Here is a 22,368-nt window from a genome sequence, read left to right on the forward strand (position 1 = left end):
TTGAGAAGCCCAGTAACAGCAAAGGACCCCAAAAACCACATAAGTTGGTGGACACCAGCTTACTGTAACAGATAAAGGAATCACAGTTAAAGCCACAAAAACCCATTAAATGTGACATCTGGAGAACCCATTAAATGTGACATCTGGAGGAATTTTAGTAACTGTAATGGACCCCCCAAAAAACGACAACAGACGAAGGATCTCAGCAATAGCCATAAACCTCCAATCGCAGCAACATAGGAAAATCTGAGTATAAACCAAGAAAACCCTTTAGCTGTAACAACTGGGGTGATTGAGTCCTAGTAACAACCACAAAACCCCTAATATTGCAACATATGGAGAAGCCCCTGTAACAGTCATAGAACCCCAAAAACAGCAACAAATATAGGAATCCTAGTAGTAGCCACAGACCCCAAAAGACAGAACTTCAGTATCAGCCAAGGACTTGTAATGACAGAAACAAATAGACTAGTCATAATAAAAGCAAAAACCCCATTAACAGCAGCTGATAAAGGAATCCCAGTAATAGCCACTGACCCCCAATAACCACAACAATTAAAGCAACTTAAAGGGGTATTCCGTTGCTCAGCTTTTGGGAGCTCGCTCATGACGTCATAGCCCCGCCCCCTCATGATGTCACATCCTGCCCCCTCAATGCAAGTCTATGGTAGGGGGCGTGGTATGTGAAGACATCCCATGAGAACACAATAATGTGAGAAATGAGCAGGGGCTGTAACCACACGGCATGGACTAGACTTCACTCAAAAACATCCGCCATACTGTACTTCCTCTCCTAGTGTGCTGAGCAAAGCCCATACCCTTGATGGATACATTGCTAAAAGTACAAAGTAGGAAGCAATACATTTTTTTTTCTTGCAACAGATCGTATGCTCATAACACAGAATGTCAGAAATAGGGAAAAAACGGATTCTGCAGTATCAGATTTTATATATTAGGTCTTTGACGAAAAATCTAATGTATACGGCGGGAGTGCAATCACTTTGTGTGTCTCATTAGTGACACAATGGCCTGAAGGCATTCAAGATCTAGGGTGGATGACATAAAATATTGAAAATCTCTGTGATCTATGAAGGTGATGTGGGTTAAATTTAGGTGGATAAAGGTGCAGATGAGCGGTCTAGAGGGATTTCCTTCTGTTCTGTAATCCCATTCCTTGCCAGAGATTTCCTCTTCTATTCAATTCAGTGGTTTTTCCTTCCCAGGAATGGTTTCCATTTACTACATCCAGAAGTGACAAGTCTTCCCCCATCAACACCGACCATACGTCTTGTGAGAGTTACAGTTTTATGACCTGCAAAGCCGCTCATTAGAGTGACCTCTGACCTGCCCCTGTTTTTAGACATTTGATCTTTTCGGACAAGCCTATAACTAGCTTGTTAACATTTCATTTGTTGGAGGACACGAGTCAGCCGAGTATTCCTACGGGGAATGTACATGGCTCAGACTGACAAGCACCACATCGAGGAAGCACCTACGGTAACAGGAGTATTGTGGATTTATTATGGGACAGTAAATGCTATTCATGTCTCTATATTTACAGCATAAGGCTGCAAACTGAAGTTTTTATATAGGTTTAATATTTACCTAAAATGGCAGTATTATAGTAGTTATATTCTTGTATATAGGAGCAGTATTATAGTAGTTATATTCTTGTAAATAGAGGCAGTATTATAGTAGTTATATTCTTGTACATAGGGGGTAGTATTATAGTAGTTATATTCTTGTATATAGGAGCAGTATTATAGTAGTTATATTCTTGTATATAGGAGCAGTATTATAGTAGTTATATTCTTGTACATAGGAGCAGTATTATAGTAGTTATATTATTGTATATAGGAGGCAGTATTATAGTAGTTATATTCTTGTAAATAGGTGACAGTATTATAGTAGTTATATTCTTGAATATAGGGAGCAGTATTATAGTAGTTATATTCTTGTATATAGGGAGCAGTATTATAGTAGTTATATTCTTTAACATAAGAGCAGTATTATAGTAGTTATATTCTTGTACATAGGAACCGTATTATAGTTGTTATATTCTTCTACATAGGAACAGTATTATAGTAATTATATTCTTGTACATGGGAGCAGTATTATAGTAGTTATATTCTTGTATATAGGAGGCAGTATTATAGTAGTTATATTCTTGTACATAGGAGGCAGTATTATAGTAGTTATATTCTTGAATGTAGGGAGCAGTATTATAGTAGTTATATTCTTGTATATAGGGAGCAGTATTATAGTAGTTATATTCTTGTACATAAGAGCAGCATTATAGTAGCTATATTCTTGTACATAGGAACCGTATTATAGTTGTTATATTCTTCTACATAGGAACAGTAGTATAGTAATTATATTCTTGTACATGGGAGCAGTATTATAGTAGTTATATTCTTGTACATAGGAGACAGTATTATAGTAGTTATATTCTTGTATATAGGAGGCAGTATTATAGTAGTTATATTCTTGTACATAGGAGGCAGTATTACAGTAGTTATATTCTTGAATATAGGGAGCAGTATTATAGTAGTTATATTCTTGTACATAGAAACAGTATTATAGTAGTTATATTCTTGTACATAAGAATAGTATTATAGTGGTTATATTCGTGTACCACAGTATTTTCAGTTTGGATACCTTTTATATAAAATATTACATTTGTTATTTTATTCTATTGTATGTGTAGCTGAAAATAGTATTCAGGGTTGATGGAATGTCTGTCAGCTGTTCTTGAGGGGAAACACAGCACCCTTTGCTGGGAATAATAAAGACTGCTCATGGAATCCAACTGAATTCTTGCTGGAAATATTAAAATAACAAAACGCACTGGCTGTAAATATTACCGTAATCCAAGCTGTGGAAGAATGTGAATGATGTTCTTCAACCAGCAAATAAAACAACAGTTCATCCTTACTTTAAGCATGGTACGCCTTGGTGTTAAGTGGGTAATGCAATGGTCATTCAAAATAAAGACTTTTTACAACATGGCCTTGTGCACAGAATTACAGTGGGGCAAAAAAGTATTTAGTCAGCCACCAATTGTGCAAGTTCTCCCACTTAAAAAGATGAGAGGCTGTAATTTTCATCATATGTATAACTCAACTATGAGAGACATAATGAGAATGTCTGATTTTAAAATAATTTTTTTGCAAATTATGGTGGAAAATAAGTATTTGGTCACCTATAAACAAGCAAGATTTCTGGCTCTCACAGACCTGTAACTTCGTCTTTAAGAGTCTCCTCTGTCCTCCACTCGTTACCTGTATTAATGGCTCCTGTTTGAACTTGTTATCAGTATAAAAGACACCTGTCCACAACCTCAAGCAGCTTGGTGTGAAGAAATCAACTGTTGGAGCAATTATTAGAAAATTGAAGGCATACAAGTCCTCTGATAATCTCCCTTGATCTGGGGCTCCATGCAAGATCTCACCCCATGGTGATCACAAGAACTGTGAGCAAAAATCCCAGAACCACACGGGGGGACCTAGTGAATGACCTGCAGAGAGCTGGGACAAAAGTAACAAAGGCTACCATCAGTAACACACTACGCCACCAGGGACTCATGTAGTGCCAGACATGTCCCCCTGCTTAAGCCAGTACATGTCCGGGCCTGTCTGAAGTTTTGAAGTTTTCTAGAGAGCATTTAGATGATCCAGAAGAGTATTGGGGGAATGTCTTATGGTCAGATGAAACTAGGGATCGTCCGATATCGTTTTTTTAGGGCCGATACCGATAATCGGTGCAGGTTAGGGCCCATAGCTGATAACTTATACCGATATTCTGGTATAAGTTATCGGCTATTTAACCCCCTGCGACACCGCTGCAGATCATTGATTTAAAGCGGGCGCTTTAAATCAATGATCTGCAGTGGCTTTTGTGGGGCCATAGACCGCCGCCGCCACCACCCGCTTCTCTCCCCTACCTGCCAGGGTGCTCCGGGCCATCCATCCATCGTTCCTGTAGTGTCCGTGGGCGTTCCGGGTGGAGGGTGGTCCGGTCCGGGCTGTCCTTCTCCGGCGGGCATCTTCTCCACTCCGGGCAGGCTCCGGCCTAGTACGCCTAGTACGCACCTGACGTCACAGTGTAGCGGCGTCTATGCAGCGTACTAGGCCGGAGCCTGTCCGGAGTGGAGAAGAAGACCGTGGGAGAAGAAGGACAGCCCGGACCGGACCACCCTCCACCCGGAATGCCCTCGGACACTACATGAAGGAAGGATGGCCTGGACCACCCCCATTACGGGTAAGTTTAATTTTTTTATTCACTCGGAGGGTGGGGGAGGGGCCCGACCGGTATAGCGGTATGGGAAAAAATCCATACCGGTATACCGCCTAGCATCACGGTGGGGGGTGCGACGCGGTGCGGTGGGTCGGAGGTGCGGTGCGGCGGGTCGAGGGGGTGGCGATCGCGGTGCGGGCGCTGCGGGGGGCAGGGCATTATCGGCTTATCGGCAAGATAATTGCCGATACCGATAATGCCCAAAATCGTGATTATCGGCCGATCATATCGGCCATACCGATAATCGGTCGATCCCTAGATGAAATCAAAGTAGAACTTTTTGGCATAAACTTATCTCGTCGTGTTTGGAGGAATAAGAATGCTGAGTTGCATCCAAAGAACACCATACCTACTGTGAAGAATGGGAGTGGAAACCTCATGCTTTGGGGCTGTTTTTCTGGACAAAAACTGGGACCAGGACAAATGATCCGTGTAAAGGAAAGAATGAATGGGGCCATGTATCGTGCAATTTTGAGTGAAAACCTCCTTCTATCAGCAAGGGCATTGAGGTTGAAACGTGGCTGGGTCTTTCAGCATGACAATGATCCTAAACACACCGCCCGCGCAACCAAGGAGTGGCTTCGTAAGAAGCATTTCAAGGGCCTAGAGTGGCCTAGCCAGTCTCCTTTTCTCAACTTCATAGAAAACCTTTGGAAGGAGTTGAAAGTCTGTGTTGACCAGAGACAGCCACAAAACATCATTGCTCTAGAGGAGATCTGCATGGAGGAATGGGCCAAAATACCAGCAAAAGTATGTGAATACCTTGTGAAGACTTACAGAAAACGCTTGACCTCTGTCATTGCCAACAAAGGGTATATAACAAAGTATTGAGATTAACTTTTGTTATTGACCAAATACTTATTTTCCACCATCATTTGCAAAAACATTCTTTAAAAATCAGACAATGTGATTTCATGGATTTTTTTTCTCATTCTGTCTCTCATAGTTGAGGTATACCCATGATGAAAATTACAGGCCTCTCTCATCTTAAGTGGGAGAACTTGCACAATTGGTGGCTGACTAAATACTTTTTTGCCCTACTGTATTTATAGGTAAAGAAAAAATTATCAAGTCATACACTTGCAATTTGGGACCATGAAGCTTCGAGACAAACAAATACTGTGTGAAAGTTCTCTGCTAGGCTTGAAGAACTCTGTTGGAGTGCCTCTTATGTATAAGAATATAACTACTATAATACAGTCTCATATGTTCTAGAATATACTATAATACTGCTCCTATGTACAAGAATATAACTACTATAAGACTGTCTAATATGTACAAGAATATAACTACTATAATACTGCCTCCTATATATACACACAAGAATATAGCTACTATAATACTGCTCCTATATACAAGAATATAGCTACTATAATACTGCTCCTATGTACAAGAATATAACTACTATAATACTGTCCCCTATATACAAGAATATAACTACTATAATACTGCGCCTATATACAAGAATATAACTGCTATAATACTGCTCCCTATATATAAGAATATAACTACTATAATACTGCCCCCTATATACAAGAATATAACTACTATAATACTGCCTCCTATGTACAAGAATATAACTACTATAATACTGCCTCCTATGTACAAGAATATAACTACTATAATACTGCCTCCTATATACAAGAATATAACTACTATAATTCTCCTCCTATATATATAAGAATATAACTACTATAATACTGCCTCCTATGTACACGAATATAACTTATAATACTGCCCCTATATACAAGAATATAACTGCTTTAATACTGCCCCCTATGTACAAGAATATGACTACTATAATACTGCTCCTATGTACAAGAATATAACTACTATAATACTGCCTCCTATATACAAGAATATAACTACTATAATACTGTCTCCTATGTACAAGAATATAACTACTATAATACTGTCCCCTATGTACAATAATATAACTACTATAATACTGCTCCTATGTACAAGACTATAACTACTATAATACTGTCCCCTATGTACAAGAATACAAATACTATAATACTGGCCCTATGTATTTTAATAAAGTTCACATCAGATTTTATCGCACGTTTATCTCAATAATATGGACATTACCGACACACAGAAATACCTTGTTGTTATATAAAAACTACAAGACTGTAAACACACTGAGAGCGCCTGTGTCTGGTTTATTGCACCAGTGACAGGATCTTGTCACTCGCGGTTCCGTCACATCTGTGTGTACAGTAAACCACATGTGAGACGTGAAGTCATCTTGCAAGTCTCGAGGTTGAATCTCGGTCTTGGCTCGACAGACTGTGGCAACCAAGAGTGTCAGTGTCTTGATCAGCAGGGGCCGAGAAGCCGCCTCACACACATATATGGACACACGCAAGCCCTTCAATCCCATACTCACGTAGTCAGGAAACGGAGAGTCATCGGAGCCAAGGGATCCTCGCAGAGACTGTGTGGCTTGCTCCAGGACTTTGTTGTGTTTTTTTGAGAGTAATGCAAACAAACTAAAAAGGGGAGAGAAAAAAAAGAGAATAATGTTAATATAGACAGATAAAACCAAGATATTGTGATAAGGCTTCATGGGAGCCGGCACTAATGTGAGATCCCATAGACTGAACCAGTGCATTGTACTGAAGAGGCTCACTGTGGGCTGTCTAGAAGTTTATATACAGATGTGCCGTTCATCCACATATATCTGCAGCAGTGTTTTCCAACCAGTGCGCCTCCAGATGTTTCAAAACTACAACTCCCAACATGCCCGGACAGCTGAAGGTAGTCCGGGCATGCTGCAAGTTGTAGTTTTGCAACAGCTGGGGGCACACTGGCTGAAAAAATATTAGCCTATAGGTTCCGCACTTCTAAGTAACCTTTCAGGTCACACTGTTTATATATGAAGAGCAGCACTATTTCTGGCCATTATAAAACTTGTATATGACATTTTCACCAGTTTTCCCCTCTGCAGGCTCCATCTCTAATTTACAGTTGTCTCTGAGATAGTGGGTGTAGACTAGATGCTATGTCCCCCATGCAGACACAGAATAGGAGATCTTGTTTCCCCTATATCTCTATAGTATATCTTGAGAAGCAACGACAGCATGGAGGACATTATAGAGTAGTATGGAGCAGCGTGAGCAGTGAACCTTGCATTGGAGGTGAAATAAAATACTCACTATAAACTCCTGCCTCAGGTTCTGTTCAGCTACTCCCCACTCCTCCGGTCATAGATTTCTATGGGCAGCTGTAACCCGACTCTTGAATGAACTGATAATATGTCTGTTCTCTATAGACAGACTTTAGCAGTTTTTCAGAGATAATGCAAAGATTAGGGGGGGGGGGGGGGGGGGATAGGAAAGGACTCTATATAGAGGAGAGAGAGATTCTTCACTGATTGGGCTAAATTTTCACTACACTTATTTTTTTAGGTAAAAAAAAGCTAAAAAAAAAAAATAAAAAATAAAAAAAGGCCCTCGCATTTTGCACACCCAAGATGTAGTTTTTGTTGCTATTTTTTTTTCCAGAAATGGGTTTAAGTCTTTGCAAAGCATTCTTTGGCGTTTTTCTGTGATTATTTTTGTCATGTGTATCCTCAGTCATGTGATTCAGGGAGTTCTATTGAAGAATTGGGGAAAGGAATTTTAAACCCACATCACATTTTTTTTTGGGGGGGGGGGACGTCTTATTCCTCCTATAGAACTCCATGGAAGACAGAAAACACCAAAATTCGCTAAAAAAACAAAACAAAAAACAAAAAAAACACCAACTTCTCTCTTGACTTTCAGCTAACATCTGGACACAATGATTTTTTTGTTAAAAATAAAAAATATTAATTAATGAAAAAAAAAGCCATTTGATAATTTTGGGGGGCATTTCTTCCATATAAAAAGTGGAAACCCAGCCTTACAACTTTTGCTTGCACTATTGTACAGACTCTTTGTATTGCAGTCTGTAATGAGCTACTCTACAAGCTGCTTGCATAAAAAAAAAAAGAAAAAAATTCTTAACTTGCCTTCCGCGCTCTCCTGGTGCCTCCGGTATTGCTGCTCCAATTTCCAGGGTGATCCTCTTCCAAGTGCTAGTGGTTGATGTGTCAACAGTGCAGCTCAGCAGATCGCTGACTGCAGTCGTGTCCCATCTCAGCCGGTGATTGGCTTTAGCGGCAATGTGATATATAAAGCTTCGGCACCAAGAAGACGACTAGGATGGGGCTCAATACGACACATTGTGGCTCAGCAGAGACACCACCATGGCACGAAATTCACTGAACAGCACTTTACCATATACACCAAAAAGACGCTTACAACGGCGATCGGAGCAGCAATACCAGGGGCACCAGGGGAGCTTGGGAAGCAAGTAAAGGTTTCTTTTTTTTCATGCTGGCTGCCTGGGCATATTTAACCAAGTAATTCTATGAAAAAGAATTAAGGAAAAAAAAAGAGACCTTGGAGTGTACCTGTCATATCACAGAAGAAAAATAAAAATAAGGGAACGCTTCTATATGTTCCTCACTATGTCATGCAGATGCTTTACATGTCTTTTTATGTGTCTAGCTTCTGTAATTGGCTCAAAAATCCTTCCGTTCTGCTGCTCACTCATTCTGACACTGACACTGCTCAGGAGAGTGCGTGTCTGAGGTGAGGACCGAGCCCGTCCTCACTTACCATGCATTCATCTCTCCCCTGAGTCTGCTGTGCTGTGCTGGGTCTCTTCATCCTATGAGTGCAGGCTGCCCTGTAACCCCCTCCTCTCTGATATCATGCTGTAGCCTGATAGGACAGGAGAGAGCACAGAGAAGTGCTAGTCCTGCCCTTACTCTTTGGTCTTTGTCTATACCTGTGCTTCAGCTGGGACAAAGTAGTTGCTGCAGCAGGACAGGATTATGTTCTGGTTGGTATGGTGACACCTAGTGGTCTTTTTTTATGAGCTAAGATTTCTCTAAAAAGGCAATAGATTTTTTTTTTTTTTTTTATGAAGGTTGAGGTTTTGCCAAGATGTACAACATATAAAAGTTTTTATTATTCAGACAGTGCCCATTTAATGAGGTTGATATACTTAAAGGGGTACTCCGGTGGAATTGTTATTATTTTTTTTTTAATCAACTGGTGCCAGAAAGTTAAACAGATTTGTAAATGATTTCTATTAAACAATCTTAATCCTTCCAGTACTTATTAGCTGCTGAATACTATAGAAGAAATTCTTTTCTTTTTGGAACACAGAGCTCTCTGCTGACATCATGACCACAGTGCTCTCTGCTGACACCTCTGCACATTTTAAGAACTGTCCAGAGTAGGAGAAAATCCCCATATGCTGCTCTGGACAGTTATTAAAATGGACAGAGATGTCAGCAGAGAGCACTGTGGTCATGATGTCAGCAGAGAGCTCTGTGTTCCAAAAAGAAATTAATTTCCACTGTAGTATTCAGCAACTAAGTAGTACTGGAAGGATTAAGATTTTTTAATAGAAGTAATTTACAAATCTGTTTAACTTTCTGGCACCAGTTGATTTAAAAAAAAAATAAAATCCACCGGCGCACCCCTTTAAAAGAGTTTAAGTTGTTGTCCCACACTAGTGTTTCCCAACCAAGGACCCTCCAACTGATGCAAAACTACAACTCCCAGCATGCCCGGACAGCCTTCGGCTGTCCGGGCATGCTAGGAGTTGTAGTTTTGCAACAGCTGGATGCACTTTAATTGGGAAACACTGGCCTACACACACAATTCCCATAGTCTCTGGACTATGTTACAGACAATTGAGGAAAACTGAGCAAATAAATACTTACAGTCCTAACTTAATCTTTCGCCAATAAAAAAGGACTGTATGAGCGCAGGACCATAAACAGGATTTCCTAATAAACCCAGAGACTCGAGAAACTTAGTGTGGAAAATTCTTGAAACTAAATACGCTTAGCCACGAAGGCAAAATATTTATAAGGTTTGCATACACACGGGCCCGAATTGAGCGGGGCGAGATTTATTTTTTTACCCGTAGCAGTTCGCCTTACGGTCGTCACATGTCCAGGGGAGCTGAGCGCAGGCGTATAGCCCAAAGTCCTATACAAAATGGTGAGGAGTCGGCCCTGGCACCAAACTGCTTTAATATTCCGAATGTTCCTTAAACTTTTGGTCTTGCTCATTTTTCCCATGCAGACAATGGTCTGCGGTTTGGACGCTTCCTTAATATTATTAGATAAACACTGGTCTGCTCAGCCAGAAACTTCACAAAGCAGAATACAGTGATCCCTCAAGTTACCAGATTAATTGGTTCCAGGTCGACCATTGTAAGCCGAAAATATTGTATCGAGACCAAAACTCTATGGAAAACTAGTAATTGGCTCTGGAGCCCCCAAAATAAGAAAAAAATAAAATAAATAAATAAAAAAAATGCAGATATCGAATACAGCAGAAACAAGTCCTTACATACAATGCATTCAGAAAGTATTTAGACCATTTAACTTTTTTTGCATTTTGTAAGGTTCATTGTAAAAAAAAAAAAAAAAACTTAAATTAAAATTTTCAGTCCCCTCCAATCATCATTCTGCCATCAAAACCCCATAATGACAATGTGAGAACAGAATGTTAGACATCTTTTCTAATTTACTTAGAAGGGAAAACTAAGATCCTTCAGTGACCAGGCATTCTATGCGGGTGCTGCAGGGAGATCGCGGGGGTCTCAGCAGCGGGCCCCCAGAGATCAGACATCTTATCCCCTATCCTTTGGATAGGGGATAAAATGTTTTTGCCAGGAATACCCCTTTAACTTAGGACTTAGTTGAAGCCCTTTTTGGCAGTGATCAAAGCCTCCAGTCTTCTTAGGGATGAGGTCACAAGATTTCCACACCTGGATTTAGGAATTTTCTGCTATTCTTCTCTACAGATCCTCTCAAGCTCTGTCAGGTTGGATGAGGACCATCGGTTAGAGCCATTTTCAGGTCTCTTCAGAGATGTCCCATTGGGTATAAGTCAGGGTTCTGGCTGGGTCACTCCAAGCCACTCCTATGTTGTTTTGGCTGTATGCTTGGGTCATTGGGGGAGAATGTGCAGAGGAAAACTTGCCCAGTTGCCCATAGCAACCAATCAGATCACTTTCATTTTTTACAGGCCATCTTAAAAATGAAAGAAGTGATCCGATTAGTGGCTATGGGCAACAGGACTAGTTTTCCTCTGCACAGGTTTTGCTAAATCTCCCCCATTGTCCTGTTGGAAGATGCGCCATTCAGCTTTCCCTCTAACCTGACCAGTCTTCCTGTCACTAGAGCAAGATGCTGCCCCCACTGTAGGGATGGTATTGGGCAGGTGATGGGCAGTGCCTGGTCTCCTCCAGACATGGTGCAGCCCCCACCATGCTTCACTGTAGGGATGGTAATGGGCAGGTGATGGGCAGTGCCTGGTTTCCTCCAGACATGATGCTGCCCCCACCATGATCACTGTAGGGATGGTATTGGGCAGGTGATGGACAGTGCCTGGTTTCCTCCAGACATGATGCTGCCTCCACCATACTTCACTGTAGGGATGGTATTGGGCAGGTGATGGACAGTGCCTGGTTTCCTCCAGACATGATGCTGCCCCCACCATACTTCACTGTAGGGATGGTATTGGGCAGGTGATGAGCAGTGCCTGGTCTCCTCCAGACATGATGCTGCCCCCACCATGATCACTGTAGGGATGGTTTTGGGCAGGTGATGGGCAGTGCCTGGTTTCCTCCAGACATGATGCTGCCCTCACCATGATCACTGTAGGGATGGTATTGGGCAGGTGATGGGCAGTGCCTGGCTTCCTCCAGACCTGATGCTACCTCCACCATGCTTCACTGTAAGGATGGTATTGGGCAGGTGATTGGCAGTGCCTGGTTTCCTCCAGACATGATGCTGCCCCCACCATGATCACTGTAGGGATGGAATTGGGCAGGTGATGGGCAGTGCCTGGTTTCCTCCAGACATGATGCTGCCCCCACCATGATCACTGTAGGGATGGAATTGGGCAGGTGATGGGCAGTGCCTGGTTTCCTCCAGACATGAGGCTACCTCCACCATGCTTCACTGTAGAGATGGTATTGGGAAGGTGATGGGCAGTGCCTGGTTTCCTCCAGACATGATGCTGCCCCCACCATACTTCACTGTAGGGATGGTATTGGACAGGTGATGGGCAGTGCCTGGTTTCCTCCAGACATGATGCTGCCCCCACCATGATCACTGTAGGGATGGTTTTGGGCAGGTGATGATGAGCAGTGCCTGGTTTCCTCCAGACATGATGCTGCCCCCACCATACTTCACTGTAGAGATGGTATTGGGCAGGTGATGGGCAGTGCCTGGTTTCATCCAGACATAATGCAGGCACTGATGTCTTATGTCCATGTCAAATTTTATTTATACATAGTGTGCATTATATGAATATGTACAGGAAAACCCAGAGGCACGGGTTGTAAGGTGGTGTCAGGTCACTGAATTGGGTGCATGTGTAACCTGTGCAGCAGGGAGGGATAAGACACAGATTATTACAGGTAATGGGATCTGATCCCCGCAGCCCAGGATTTACCTATGTGATCCTGTTCATCTCTGACCTTCAATAACCTGATCAGATTTGCTTATGATGAATTAAGCGAGAGCCTGGCCACCACTGCGCACGACTCAGAGTAACCCATTGCTGGATACCTAGAACATTATAATACTGTAAACTATTATAATATTAATCAGGAATTAATCCCTTTCAGCCACCACAGCCCACCCCAATGAGGAGACTCTTTAAAATTATCATTTCTCCCAGCATAAATCGTAGTGTTCTGGGACCCTACTCCCTGCCCCTGTTTAAACGGAAAACCTAAGCCCCATCCACTTCCAATGTACATAACAGGGAGGATTAGGAGAGCTTTAGCCCAGTTGGAATTATTACAGAATATGGGGAAATTTTGATGCTCATCTGTCTCGTGCAGAATTCCCATTCTCTCAGTTTTAAGGGGCTGTGTGAGTTATAAGATCCCTCATTTGTGGTCAGGACTTATCACTGTACGTAGTCTTACCTGTTACCTGCCACCAGGGAAACCTGAAAGAAACATGATTAACATCACTGTAACTTAACATCTACCTACCCCCCTAGAACAGCGGTTGTGGTGTGCCTGAAAACCGCGCCAAGGGTCCGCCTCTAGAGGGCAAAAAGACAACCCCATTTAGGGTAATTTGAGTAATGTTTATTATAAAGCCAAATAGTGAAATGCATCTGCCATCTCCCTCGAGAGATCTGGGACATGAGTGGTGTATGCGTCAGAGCGCCATCTCCACAACTTCTGTATCACATGTGTTGGTACTTTGTGCCTGGAGGTCGCAGATGCAACTCCTATCCGAAATGAGTGTCCTGAATATTTCCTAGGGTTGTAGCCTAATGTACGAAGCAATGTGCGGACATGTGATATGAATAAAGAGGTAGACAGAGCCCCCGCACTGAAAGGCAACAGTGGCGACTCCGAAGGCTTGTCGCGGAGAAAGTTTACCAGTTGCGACAACCCCGCCACCTGGCACCACTTGTTTCCTGAAAGGAAGAAACCGACCACAGCACCCCACCGGGAAGTTTTGGTGACAGAAAGTGAAACCTCAAACCAAGAACCCTGCCACCTTAAGTGAGCTTTCGGTGAGTGTGCCGAACCCCGCCTGGCACACGAGAATTCTCTCGGTAAGAGGAACCATAGAACACTAGGTACTCTGCCGACTTCAGTATCAGGCTATGCTGGAATCCGGACGGGTTACCGTCCAACACGTTAGACAATGACCTAAACAGTTCACCGCTGATAGGCCTCCTGAGCTGGAATACTGGAGCTACAGGCCAAGACCCCTCTGAGCGCAGCCTTGACAGCCTGAGACGAAAGCATAGAAAGCCTGTCCGGGTGCGATAAAGAAATGAAGTGCTGGATACCTGAAAGATGAGATTTGATGGTACTATGAGATAAGTGCATAGAAGAGTGTCAGAACCCGATGCAAGATAGAATGACATTAGTGTCAAAGAGAAAGGAATACTGTGTTGAGTTAGACAAAACCTGAAAGTGTTGTATGCTGCGTGATATGCCTACAGTGCCAGTTTAAACGCATGCGAAGTCCACTGGCACAGAGGTATGTGCGGTGTACCTATTGGTAATTGTAGAGTACCAGCTATGACCATCTGTACCGTATGAAAGCTACAAACGTATGTGTAGTGTACTCCGTATGCATTCATGAGCGTATGACCAGTGCGAGCTATGTGTATGGTGAGCCAGTATGAGCTAGATACGACAACAGTTATAAGCATATGATCTGAATAGCGGCCCGCGTGAGTGCAATATGACCACGACAAGCACACAAACAGTGCTCAAGGCCTTAGTGTTTAACACTGTCTGTACACACTGCATATAACACAATGAGCATATGAACAGTGCGAGCTATGTGTATGGTAAGACAGTATGAAGCTAGATACAACAACAGTTATGAGCATATGTTCTGGATAGTAACCCGCGTATGTATGGAAGGACGGCACACGTGAGTGCAATATGACTACGAAAAGCACACGAACAGTGCTCAAGGTCTGATTGTATGACCCTATGTCTGTACACGGAGCGTGTGACAACGAGCGTATGCACTATACACAACAGTAACTGTACCTGCTGTGTGAGAGAATATGGGCACATGTACTGTATGCAACACTAACTGTGGGTTCTGCATATGACACTATGAGTATACGTGCTGTAGCAAAAACACTAACTGAACCTGCTACATATGACACTGAGCATAAGCACTGTATGCCACCTAACTGTGCCTACCGCCTGTTGCACTATGAGCGTATGCACTGTATACCATACCAGTGTGACTGTACCCACTGCATATAACACTGCGCATATGTACTGCAAACTACCCTAACTATACCTACTGCATGTGACACTATGAGCATATTACTGGTGCACTATGAGCACGTATACTGTTGTACAACTAACTATACCCACTGCAACGAGACTATGAGCGCATGGACTGTATACAATACTAACTACCCACTGCAATATAACCCAGTGAGTATGTACTGTATACGATACCCACTGCAAATGCGCAACGAGCGTATGTGCTATGCCTAACCCTGTAACATACTGCATGCTACTATGACCTTGTGTACTGTATGCAACACTGTAAATGCACCTTCTGCATATAAGCTAAAACGCATGTACGTACTATATACGCTTTTTTTTTTTTTGAGTGTACGGTATGACCGTTATGAACGACTGCATGAAACGCTATGAGTGACTGCACGATATGAAACGTTGTGAGTGCCTACGTGCACCGTGACCTACGTGCAGTATGGAAACTGCCATGTGTCGCGAAAGCAGTGTGCAATGAGTAGTTACCGTGTATGTGTTACATGTGGAGCGAAGATATGAGCGTAGGCCATGTAGCAACGTGCGGCATGGATGCTACGAGTGACTGCACGGTATGGCCGCTGTGAGTGATTGCGCGGTATAGACGAACCGAATGCACACTTAATGTTGAACGTAATGCTGAGAGTGACTGAACGTGCCAACTTAAGCGAATGAAAGCGTGCTGCCGTGATGAAAGTGCCATCCCAGAGTACCACCTGAAGCGTGTGAAACATGAGATGACAGTGAATGTAAGTATGGCACGTGTAACCATGAATTAACGAACAGTGACCACCTCCTGACTAAGAGTCAAGATTATAGCGAACACCGTTCCGAACTAACTAGCAATGGCTCTGAAGACGTGTCAGCAACCACCGCAGGCAAGTGGTCACCCTTGAAGAAGAGTCAAGATTGCAGTGACCACTACCCGTGTGACGAGAATGCTCTGCGTACGTGACAGTAGCAATGACACACTGAACCCTATCTGATGTACGTAACAGATTTAGCAGTAACTCAGCGCCTATGTGTAACAGCTGCAGTGTTTACCATTTAACTAGTGTGATGGAAGTGTTATAAAAAGTGGTGACAATGAGAACTCGATCTCACTAAAAATAGTGACCGTGCAAGATGAAGAATAAAACGGAACGATATCAGATTGGTACTGACCGTAGCCACCGGTGTAGTTTTTGGAAAAGAAAAACAGGAATGAAATGACCACCAACCGTATACAGACCACCCAATCTGGGGAAGAGAGGAGAAACGTTGTTCTAAGCTACCTGACCACTTGCGTGCACAATCTGCCTAAAACAAGCCTTTGGCTGACTTGCCTAACCTCAACCTAAATCACACCCCCCCCCCCGTGTATATCTGTCCCAACCCACTGCGACAAACCCTTATCCCACATTGTATCTGCAACCCCTGCCTCAACTCCCCACCCCTATAGAACGATACATGTGATTGGTGCAACGTGCACCAACACCGGTGTACCAAGACCCCTCAATGTATGACTTATCATAATCACATTGCAACCATATATTTGGAACAATTACTCTTCTTGCTATATAATATGGTTGTATATTTATTTGTATATATTATTATGTATTTATTTATTAATTTTTTTTATTTTTTTTTATTTACTTGTACTTTTAATTTACTTGTACCACTTTATTGCAGCGCCACCTGCTGCACCTTGGCGGAACCACAGCCAGGAGAGCCGATCCTCTCACCGGCATGCAGTGACTTCGCACGCTCAGAGTCCCTGCGAGTCACGTGATCCGCAGAGCAGGGAGACCCACGTGGGACGCGTCTCCCCGTACCGACCGCTGTAACCAAGCGCTGGCCGCACCACCGTTGGTAAGGACCTGGCCCGGCACCCCGCAGCTCCGCCAAAGGCAGCTGCCGCCTGAGAACGCTCGTGGGATGCCGGAGCAGGGAGACCCACGTGGGCCGCGTCTCCCTGCACCGACCATGCTGCGGCCGCGCGCCGCACAACATTTCCAGTATGACACGGACAGCCTGGGCAAGCCGATGCCTCCCAAGTGCCGCCGCCGACCCTGGGTGCCGAAGACCACCAGCACCAGGGGAGCAAACGCAGCGGACCAGGGCACCCAGTAAGTGACCAACCAGCCGGTTACCCGGCACTTACCAGTACCACCACTCCCAATGAGCCTCCTGCCCCCCTACGTCAACCAAGCATACGCCCCGAGAGAGGGGACAGCGGTGATTACATATGCTAAGCCCCTCCCACAAATGCAGCCTGATAGGCTTTCTACACATTCAACTTTATCTGTATATAGTATTTGTGGAAATTATTGGCACATTACGCAGAATAGTGACAAACTATACAATGCAGCATCTGGTTCTCCGCTACTTCAAGAAACCATAATTATTTTCCAGAAGATGTTCATCACGTCGACTACAATCAAAAATGGAAGATGCCCAAACCCCACATTCAGCTACATGGAAAGTTTGAAAAACCTTGCAAATAAATTACATTACTTATCCTGTACTGATCCTGAGTTATATCCTGTATTATACTCCAGAGCTGTACTCACTATTCTGCTGGTGGGGTCACTGTGTACAGATATATTACATTACTTATCCTGTACTGATCCTGAGTTATATCCTGTATTATACTCCAGAGCTGTACTCACTATTCTGCTGGTGGGATCACTGTGTACATACATTACATTACTTATCCTGTACTGATCCTGAGTTATATCCTGTATTATTCCCCAGAGCTGTATTCCCTATTCTGCTGGTGGGATCACTGTGTACATACATTACATTACTTATCCTGTACTGATCCTGAGTTATATCCTGCATTATACTCCAGAGCTGCACTCACTATTCTGCTGGTGGGGTCACTGTATATATACATTGCATTACTTATCCTGTACAGATCCTGAGTTATATCCTGTATTATACTCCAGAGCTGTACTCACTATTCTTCTGGTGGGGTCACTGTGTACATATATTACATTACTTATCCTGTACTGATCCTGAGTTATATCATGTATTATACTCCAGAGCTGTACTCACTATTCCGCTGGTGGGGTCACTGTGTACATACGTTACATTACTTATCCTGTACTGATCCTGAGTTATATCCTGTATTATACTCCAGAGCTGTACTCACTATTCTGCTGGTGGGGTCACTGTGTAAATACATTACTTATCCTGTACTGATCCTGAGTTACATTATATATATTCCAGTATTACATTCCAGACCTTCACTCACTATTCTGCTGGTTCCATTGAAGTTAATGGAGCCTAGCTGCAATACCGCACACAACCTGAGGACAGAAGTGGCGCTGTTTGTAGAAGAAAGCAGCTATGTTATCCCTTTATCTGATCATCACCAATCTTCAGATTTTTTTATTTTATAGTTATGAGGTGGGTGGGGGGGGAAGGTTCACATGAGCTTTCCCTTTTGCGGTAATCACGTCAAGCCCATGTCCTTTAGAAACAAGTGTTTTCACGGAATTAGGAAGCGGCGTCTGGATGATTATAATATTAACTAGGTCAGACATTGAGATTAGAGCTGAGAATAATCAGACGGGGTTAATATCACAATCTGAGTCCAGTGAATGGAATTGAGAGCAGCTTTCACCTTCACAGCTGTTCACAGTCTACAGACTCCAGAAGGTTGGAGGGGATGTTCGCATGGTGAAATCAGGACATGCTTTATTCCCCAAATCGCTGGTATCTAAAGGGGCACTCCACTGCTCAGCATTCGGAACATTTTGTTCAGGACGCTGGGTGCAGGCTTCGGAGGTAGTGACGTCACGCCACGCCATGCCCCCTCAATGCAAGTCTATGGGGGGCGTCACAGCTGCCACGCCCCCCATAGACTTGCACTGAGGGGGCGTGGCCATGAATTCATGACCCCCGCAGCCTGCACCCATCGTTCGCACCCTTTTAACTATGTGACCACACAGAGGGGCAGAAATTTCAACCAATTACCACTGTCCCCCTAGATCGCAGAAAGGCAATTTCCCGAACAATTGAAAACTACAACTCCCAGCATGCCTATCAAGGGTGAACTAACCTACACTTAAAGGGGTTATCCAGTAAAAAAAATTTTTTTTTTTATATATTACAGATTTGTAAATTACTTCTATTAAAAAATCTTAATCCTCTCAGTACTTATGAGCTGCTGAAGTTGAGTTGTTATTTTCTGTCTAAGTGCTGTCTGATGACACGTGTCTCGGGAACCGCCCAGTTTAGAAGCAAATCCCCATAACAAACCTCTTCTACTCTGTGCAGTTCCCGAGACAAGCAGAGATGTCAGCAGAGAGCACTGTTGCCAGACAGAAAACAACAACTCAACTTCAGTAGCTGATAATTATTGAAAGGATTAAGATTTTTTAATGGTAGTAATTTACAAATTTGTTTACCTTTCTGGAGCCAGTTGATATATAATTTTTTTTTTCCTGGAATACCCCTTTAAGCTATGTTCTCACCTCGGAATTTCCATGTGGAATTCCACATTGGAATTCCGTACGGAGATTCCGCTGCAGCAGAATTTCATTGAATTCAACAGTGTTCTGCTGCGCTGTGCATACGGCGGAATTTCTGCGCCAGATGTTTTTGGCACCGAAAGACTGATTTCCGTGTCCGCAAAAAGAATAACCTGTTCATTCTTTCTGTGGACCCTGCACGGTATGCATACCTGTCTATAAGACGCCGCATTCCCGTGCAGTCCTATCGCCGGCATGTTATGGCGACACCGAATGTCTGCACAGAGACGTGCGGAGGTGTGAACAGCGCCTTACAGAGTAGCTACCTATAGGTGGCACTAGAGACAAGTTTCTCAGCTCTGGAGGAAAGTATGGCTGGTGGTAGAGAAGCATTCCTGAGGTTGTGTGATCTTGCACCATAAGAAATCCTGGGCCTTGCAGTGTTTGCATTATCATCAGCATGGCTGGAACATTTCATCCTTCCCATGCAGAAGCTTGACGCTTTCTTCCCATGTCCTAACATACTGTTCCAAGTAAAAATTTCTTTTGGAAGAAGATGAGAAATAAACCAACAGCAGAGCTGGCAGTGAGTGATGTCTACAGTCTCCATATTCCTATAAAGCAGTGGTTTCCAAACTGGGAACCTCCAGATGTTTCAAACCTACAACTCCCAGCATGCCAGGACAGCCAATGCAATTAGTTTACGTACTGCTAATTAGCTGCAACCCAGTGGGGGAGAATTATCAAAACCTGTCCATAGCAACCAATCAGCTCGCTTCTTTCATTTTTAACAAGGCCTCTGCAAAATAAAAGAAGCGAGCAGATTGGTTGCTATGGGCAACTGGACAACCTTTCCTTTGTACAGGTTTTGATAAATCTCCCCCAGTGTGAACACTGCCTAAAAAGTCTGTAAAGGATCAACGAGAACAGAGCTCATCTACTATAGACCAGTGGTCTGCAAACTGTGGACCTCGAAATGCTGCAAAACTACAACTCCAGTCGTGTTACCGCCAGCCCTGCAGAAACCTCTCTCCATCTCTATTATGACATAGACTTCTTAACACCGGGACATTAACAAATTGCCAGAGATGTCGGGAGATGAGAACGCGAATGGAAATGGTCTAAATAAAATTAGCTACTTAAAGTGTAACTCCGTTCTGTAGGAGCATCTGCTGATATATTAGGAGAACACAAAGGATCCTGCTAGCATTCCATTAGTCCATTGTTTTCCAACCCTGGTGCCTCCAGCTGTTGCAAAACTACAAATCCCAGCATGCCCAAATAGTCAAAAGCTGTCTGGACATGCTGGGAGTTATAGTTCTGCAACAGCTGGAGAAACCCTAGTTGGGAAACACAGTAGTAGTCCATCAACTAGTACAAAAGACAGTAGTCTAGGTTAGGCTGGGTTCACACCACGTTTTCTTAGTACGGGGATCGGATCCGTTCCCCTTCTCATTCATTTGATCTGGACCCACAGCATACAACGGTTTTAAATCCGGTCAGAAAACCGGATACAGACCAAAAAGGAACTGACCGGAGATACTGACTCAGTCGGTGCCTTTTTGCCCTGTATGCGGTTTTCTGACCGGACTGAAAACTGTTGTATGCTGCAGATTCGGTCCCCGTACTAAGAAAACGTGGTGGGAAGCCACCCTTACAAACAGCAGTCTATAGATCAAGTGAGGGAATTATTCACGCAGCTCTGGAGTATAATACAGGATATAACTCAGGATCAGTACAGGATAAGTAATGTAATATATGTACACAGTGACCCCACCAGCAGAATAGTGAGTACAGCTCTGGAGTATAATACAGGATATATCTCAGGATCAGTACAGGATAAGTGATGTAATGTATGTACACAGTGATCTCACCAGCAGAATAGTGAGTACAGCTCTGGAGTATAATACAGGATATAACTCAGGATCAGTACAGGATAAGTAATGTAATATATGTACACAGTGACCCCACCAGCAGAATAGTGAGTACAGCTCTGGAGTATAATACAGGATATATCTCAGGATCAGTACAGGATAAGTGATGTAATGTATGTACACAGTGATCTCACCAGCAGAATAGTGAGTACAGCTCTGGAGTATAATACAGGATATAACTCAGGATCAGTACAGGATAAGTAATGAAATGTATGTACACAGTGATCTCACCAGCAGAATAGTGAGAACAGCTCTGGAGTATAATACAGGATATAACTCAGGATCAGTACAGGATAAGTAATGTAATGTATGTACACAGTGATCTCACCAGCAGAATAGTGAGTACAGCTCTGGAGTATAATACAGGATATATCTCAGGATCAGTACAGGATAAGTGATGTAATGTATGTACACAGTGATCTCACCAGCAGAATAGTGAGTACAGCTCTGGAGTATAATACAGGATATAACTCAGGATCAGTACAGGATAAGTAATGTATGTACACAGTGACCTCACCAGCAGAATAGTGAGTACAGCTCTGGAGTATAATACAGGATATAACTCAGGATCAGTACAGGATAAGTAATGTAATATATGTACACAGTGATCTCACCAGCAGAATAGTGAGTACAGCTCTGGAGTATAATACAGGATATATCTCAGGATCAGTACAGGATAAGTGATGTAATGTATGTACACAGTGATCTCACCAGCAGAATAGTGAGTACAGCTCTGGAGTATAATACAGGATATAACTCAGGATCAGTACAGGATAAGTAATGTATGTACACAGTGACCTCACCAGCAGAATAGTGAGTACAGCTCTAGA

At 43.1% G+C, this 22,368-nt stretch overlaps 1 protein-coding gene across 3 annotated transcripts in view; it reads right to left on the reverse strand.

Annotated features, from left to right (window-relative positions):
* The window catches only part of DYM (dymeclin), a 382,495-nt gene that overhangs the window by 109,744 nt on the left and 250,383 nt on the right, over window positions 1-22,368 (reverse strand). For all 3 annotated transcript variants that reach the window (XM_056543831.1, XM_056543823.1, XM_056543838.1), the window contains one exon: window positions 6,689-6,791. In XM_056543831.1, coding sequence (XP_056399806.1) covers window positions 6,689-6,791 — 103 coding nt within the window. The remainder of the gene's footprint in view (window positions 1-6,688; window positions 6,792-22,368) is intronic.

Source organism: Hyla sarda, chromosome 1 (assembly GCF_029499605.1).
Source record: "Hyla sarda isolate aHylSar1 chromosome 1, aHylSar1.hap1, whole genome shotgun sequence".
In the NCBI taxonomy this organism is placed as follows: domain Eukaryota; kingdom Metazoa; phylum Chordata; class Amphibia; order Anura; family Hylidae; genus Hyla; species Hyla sarda.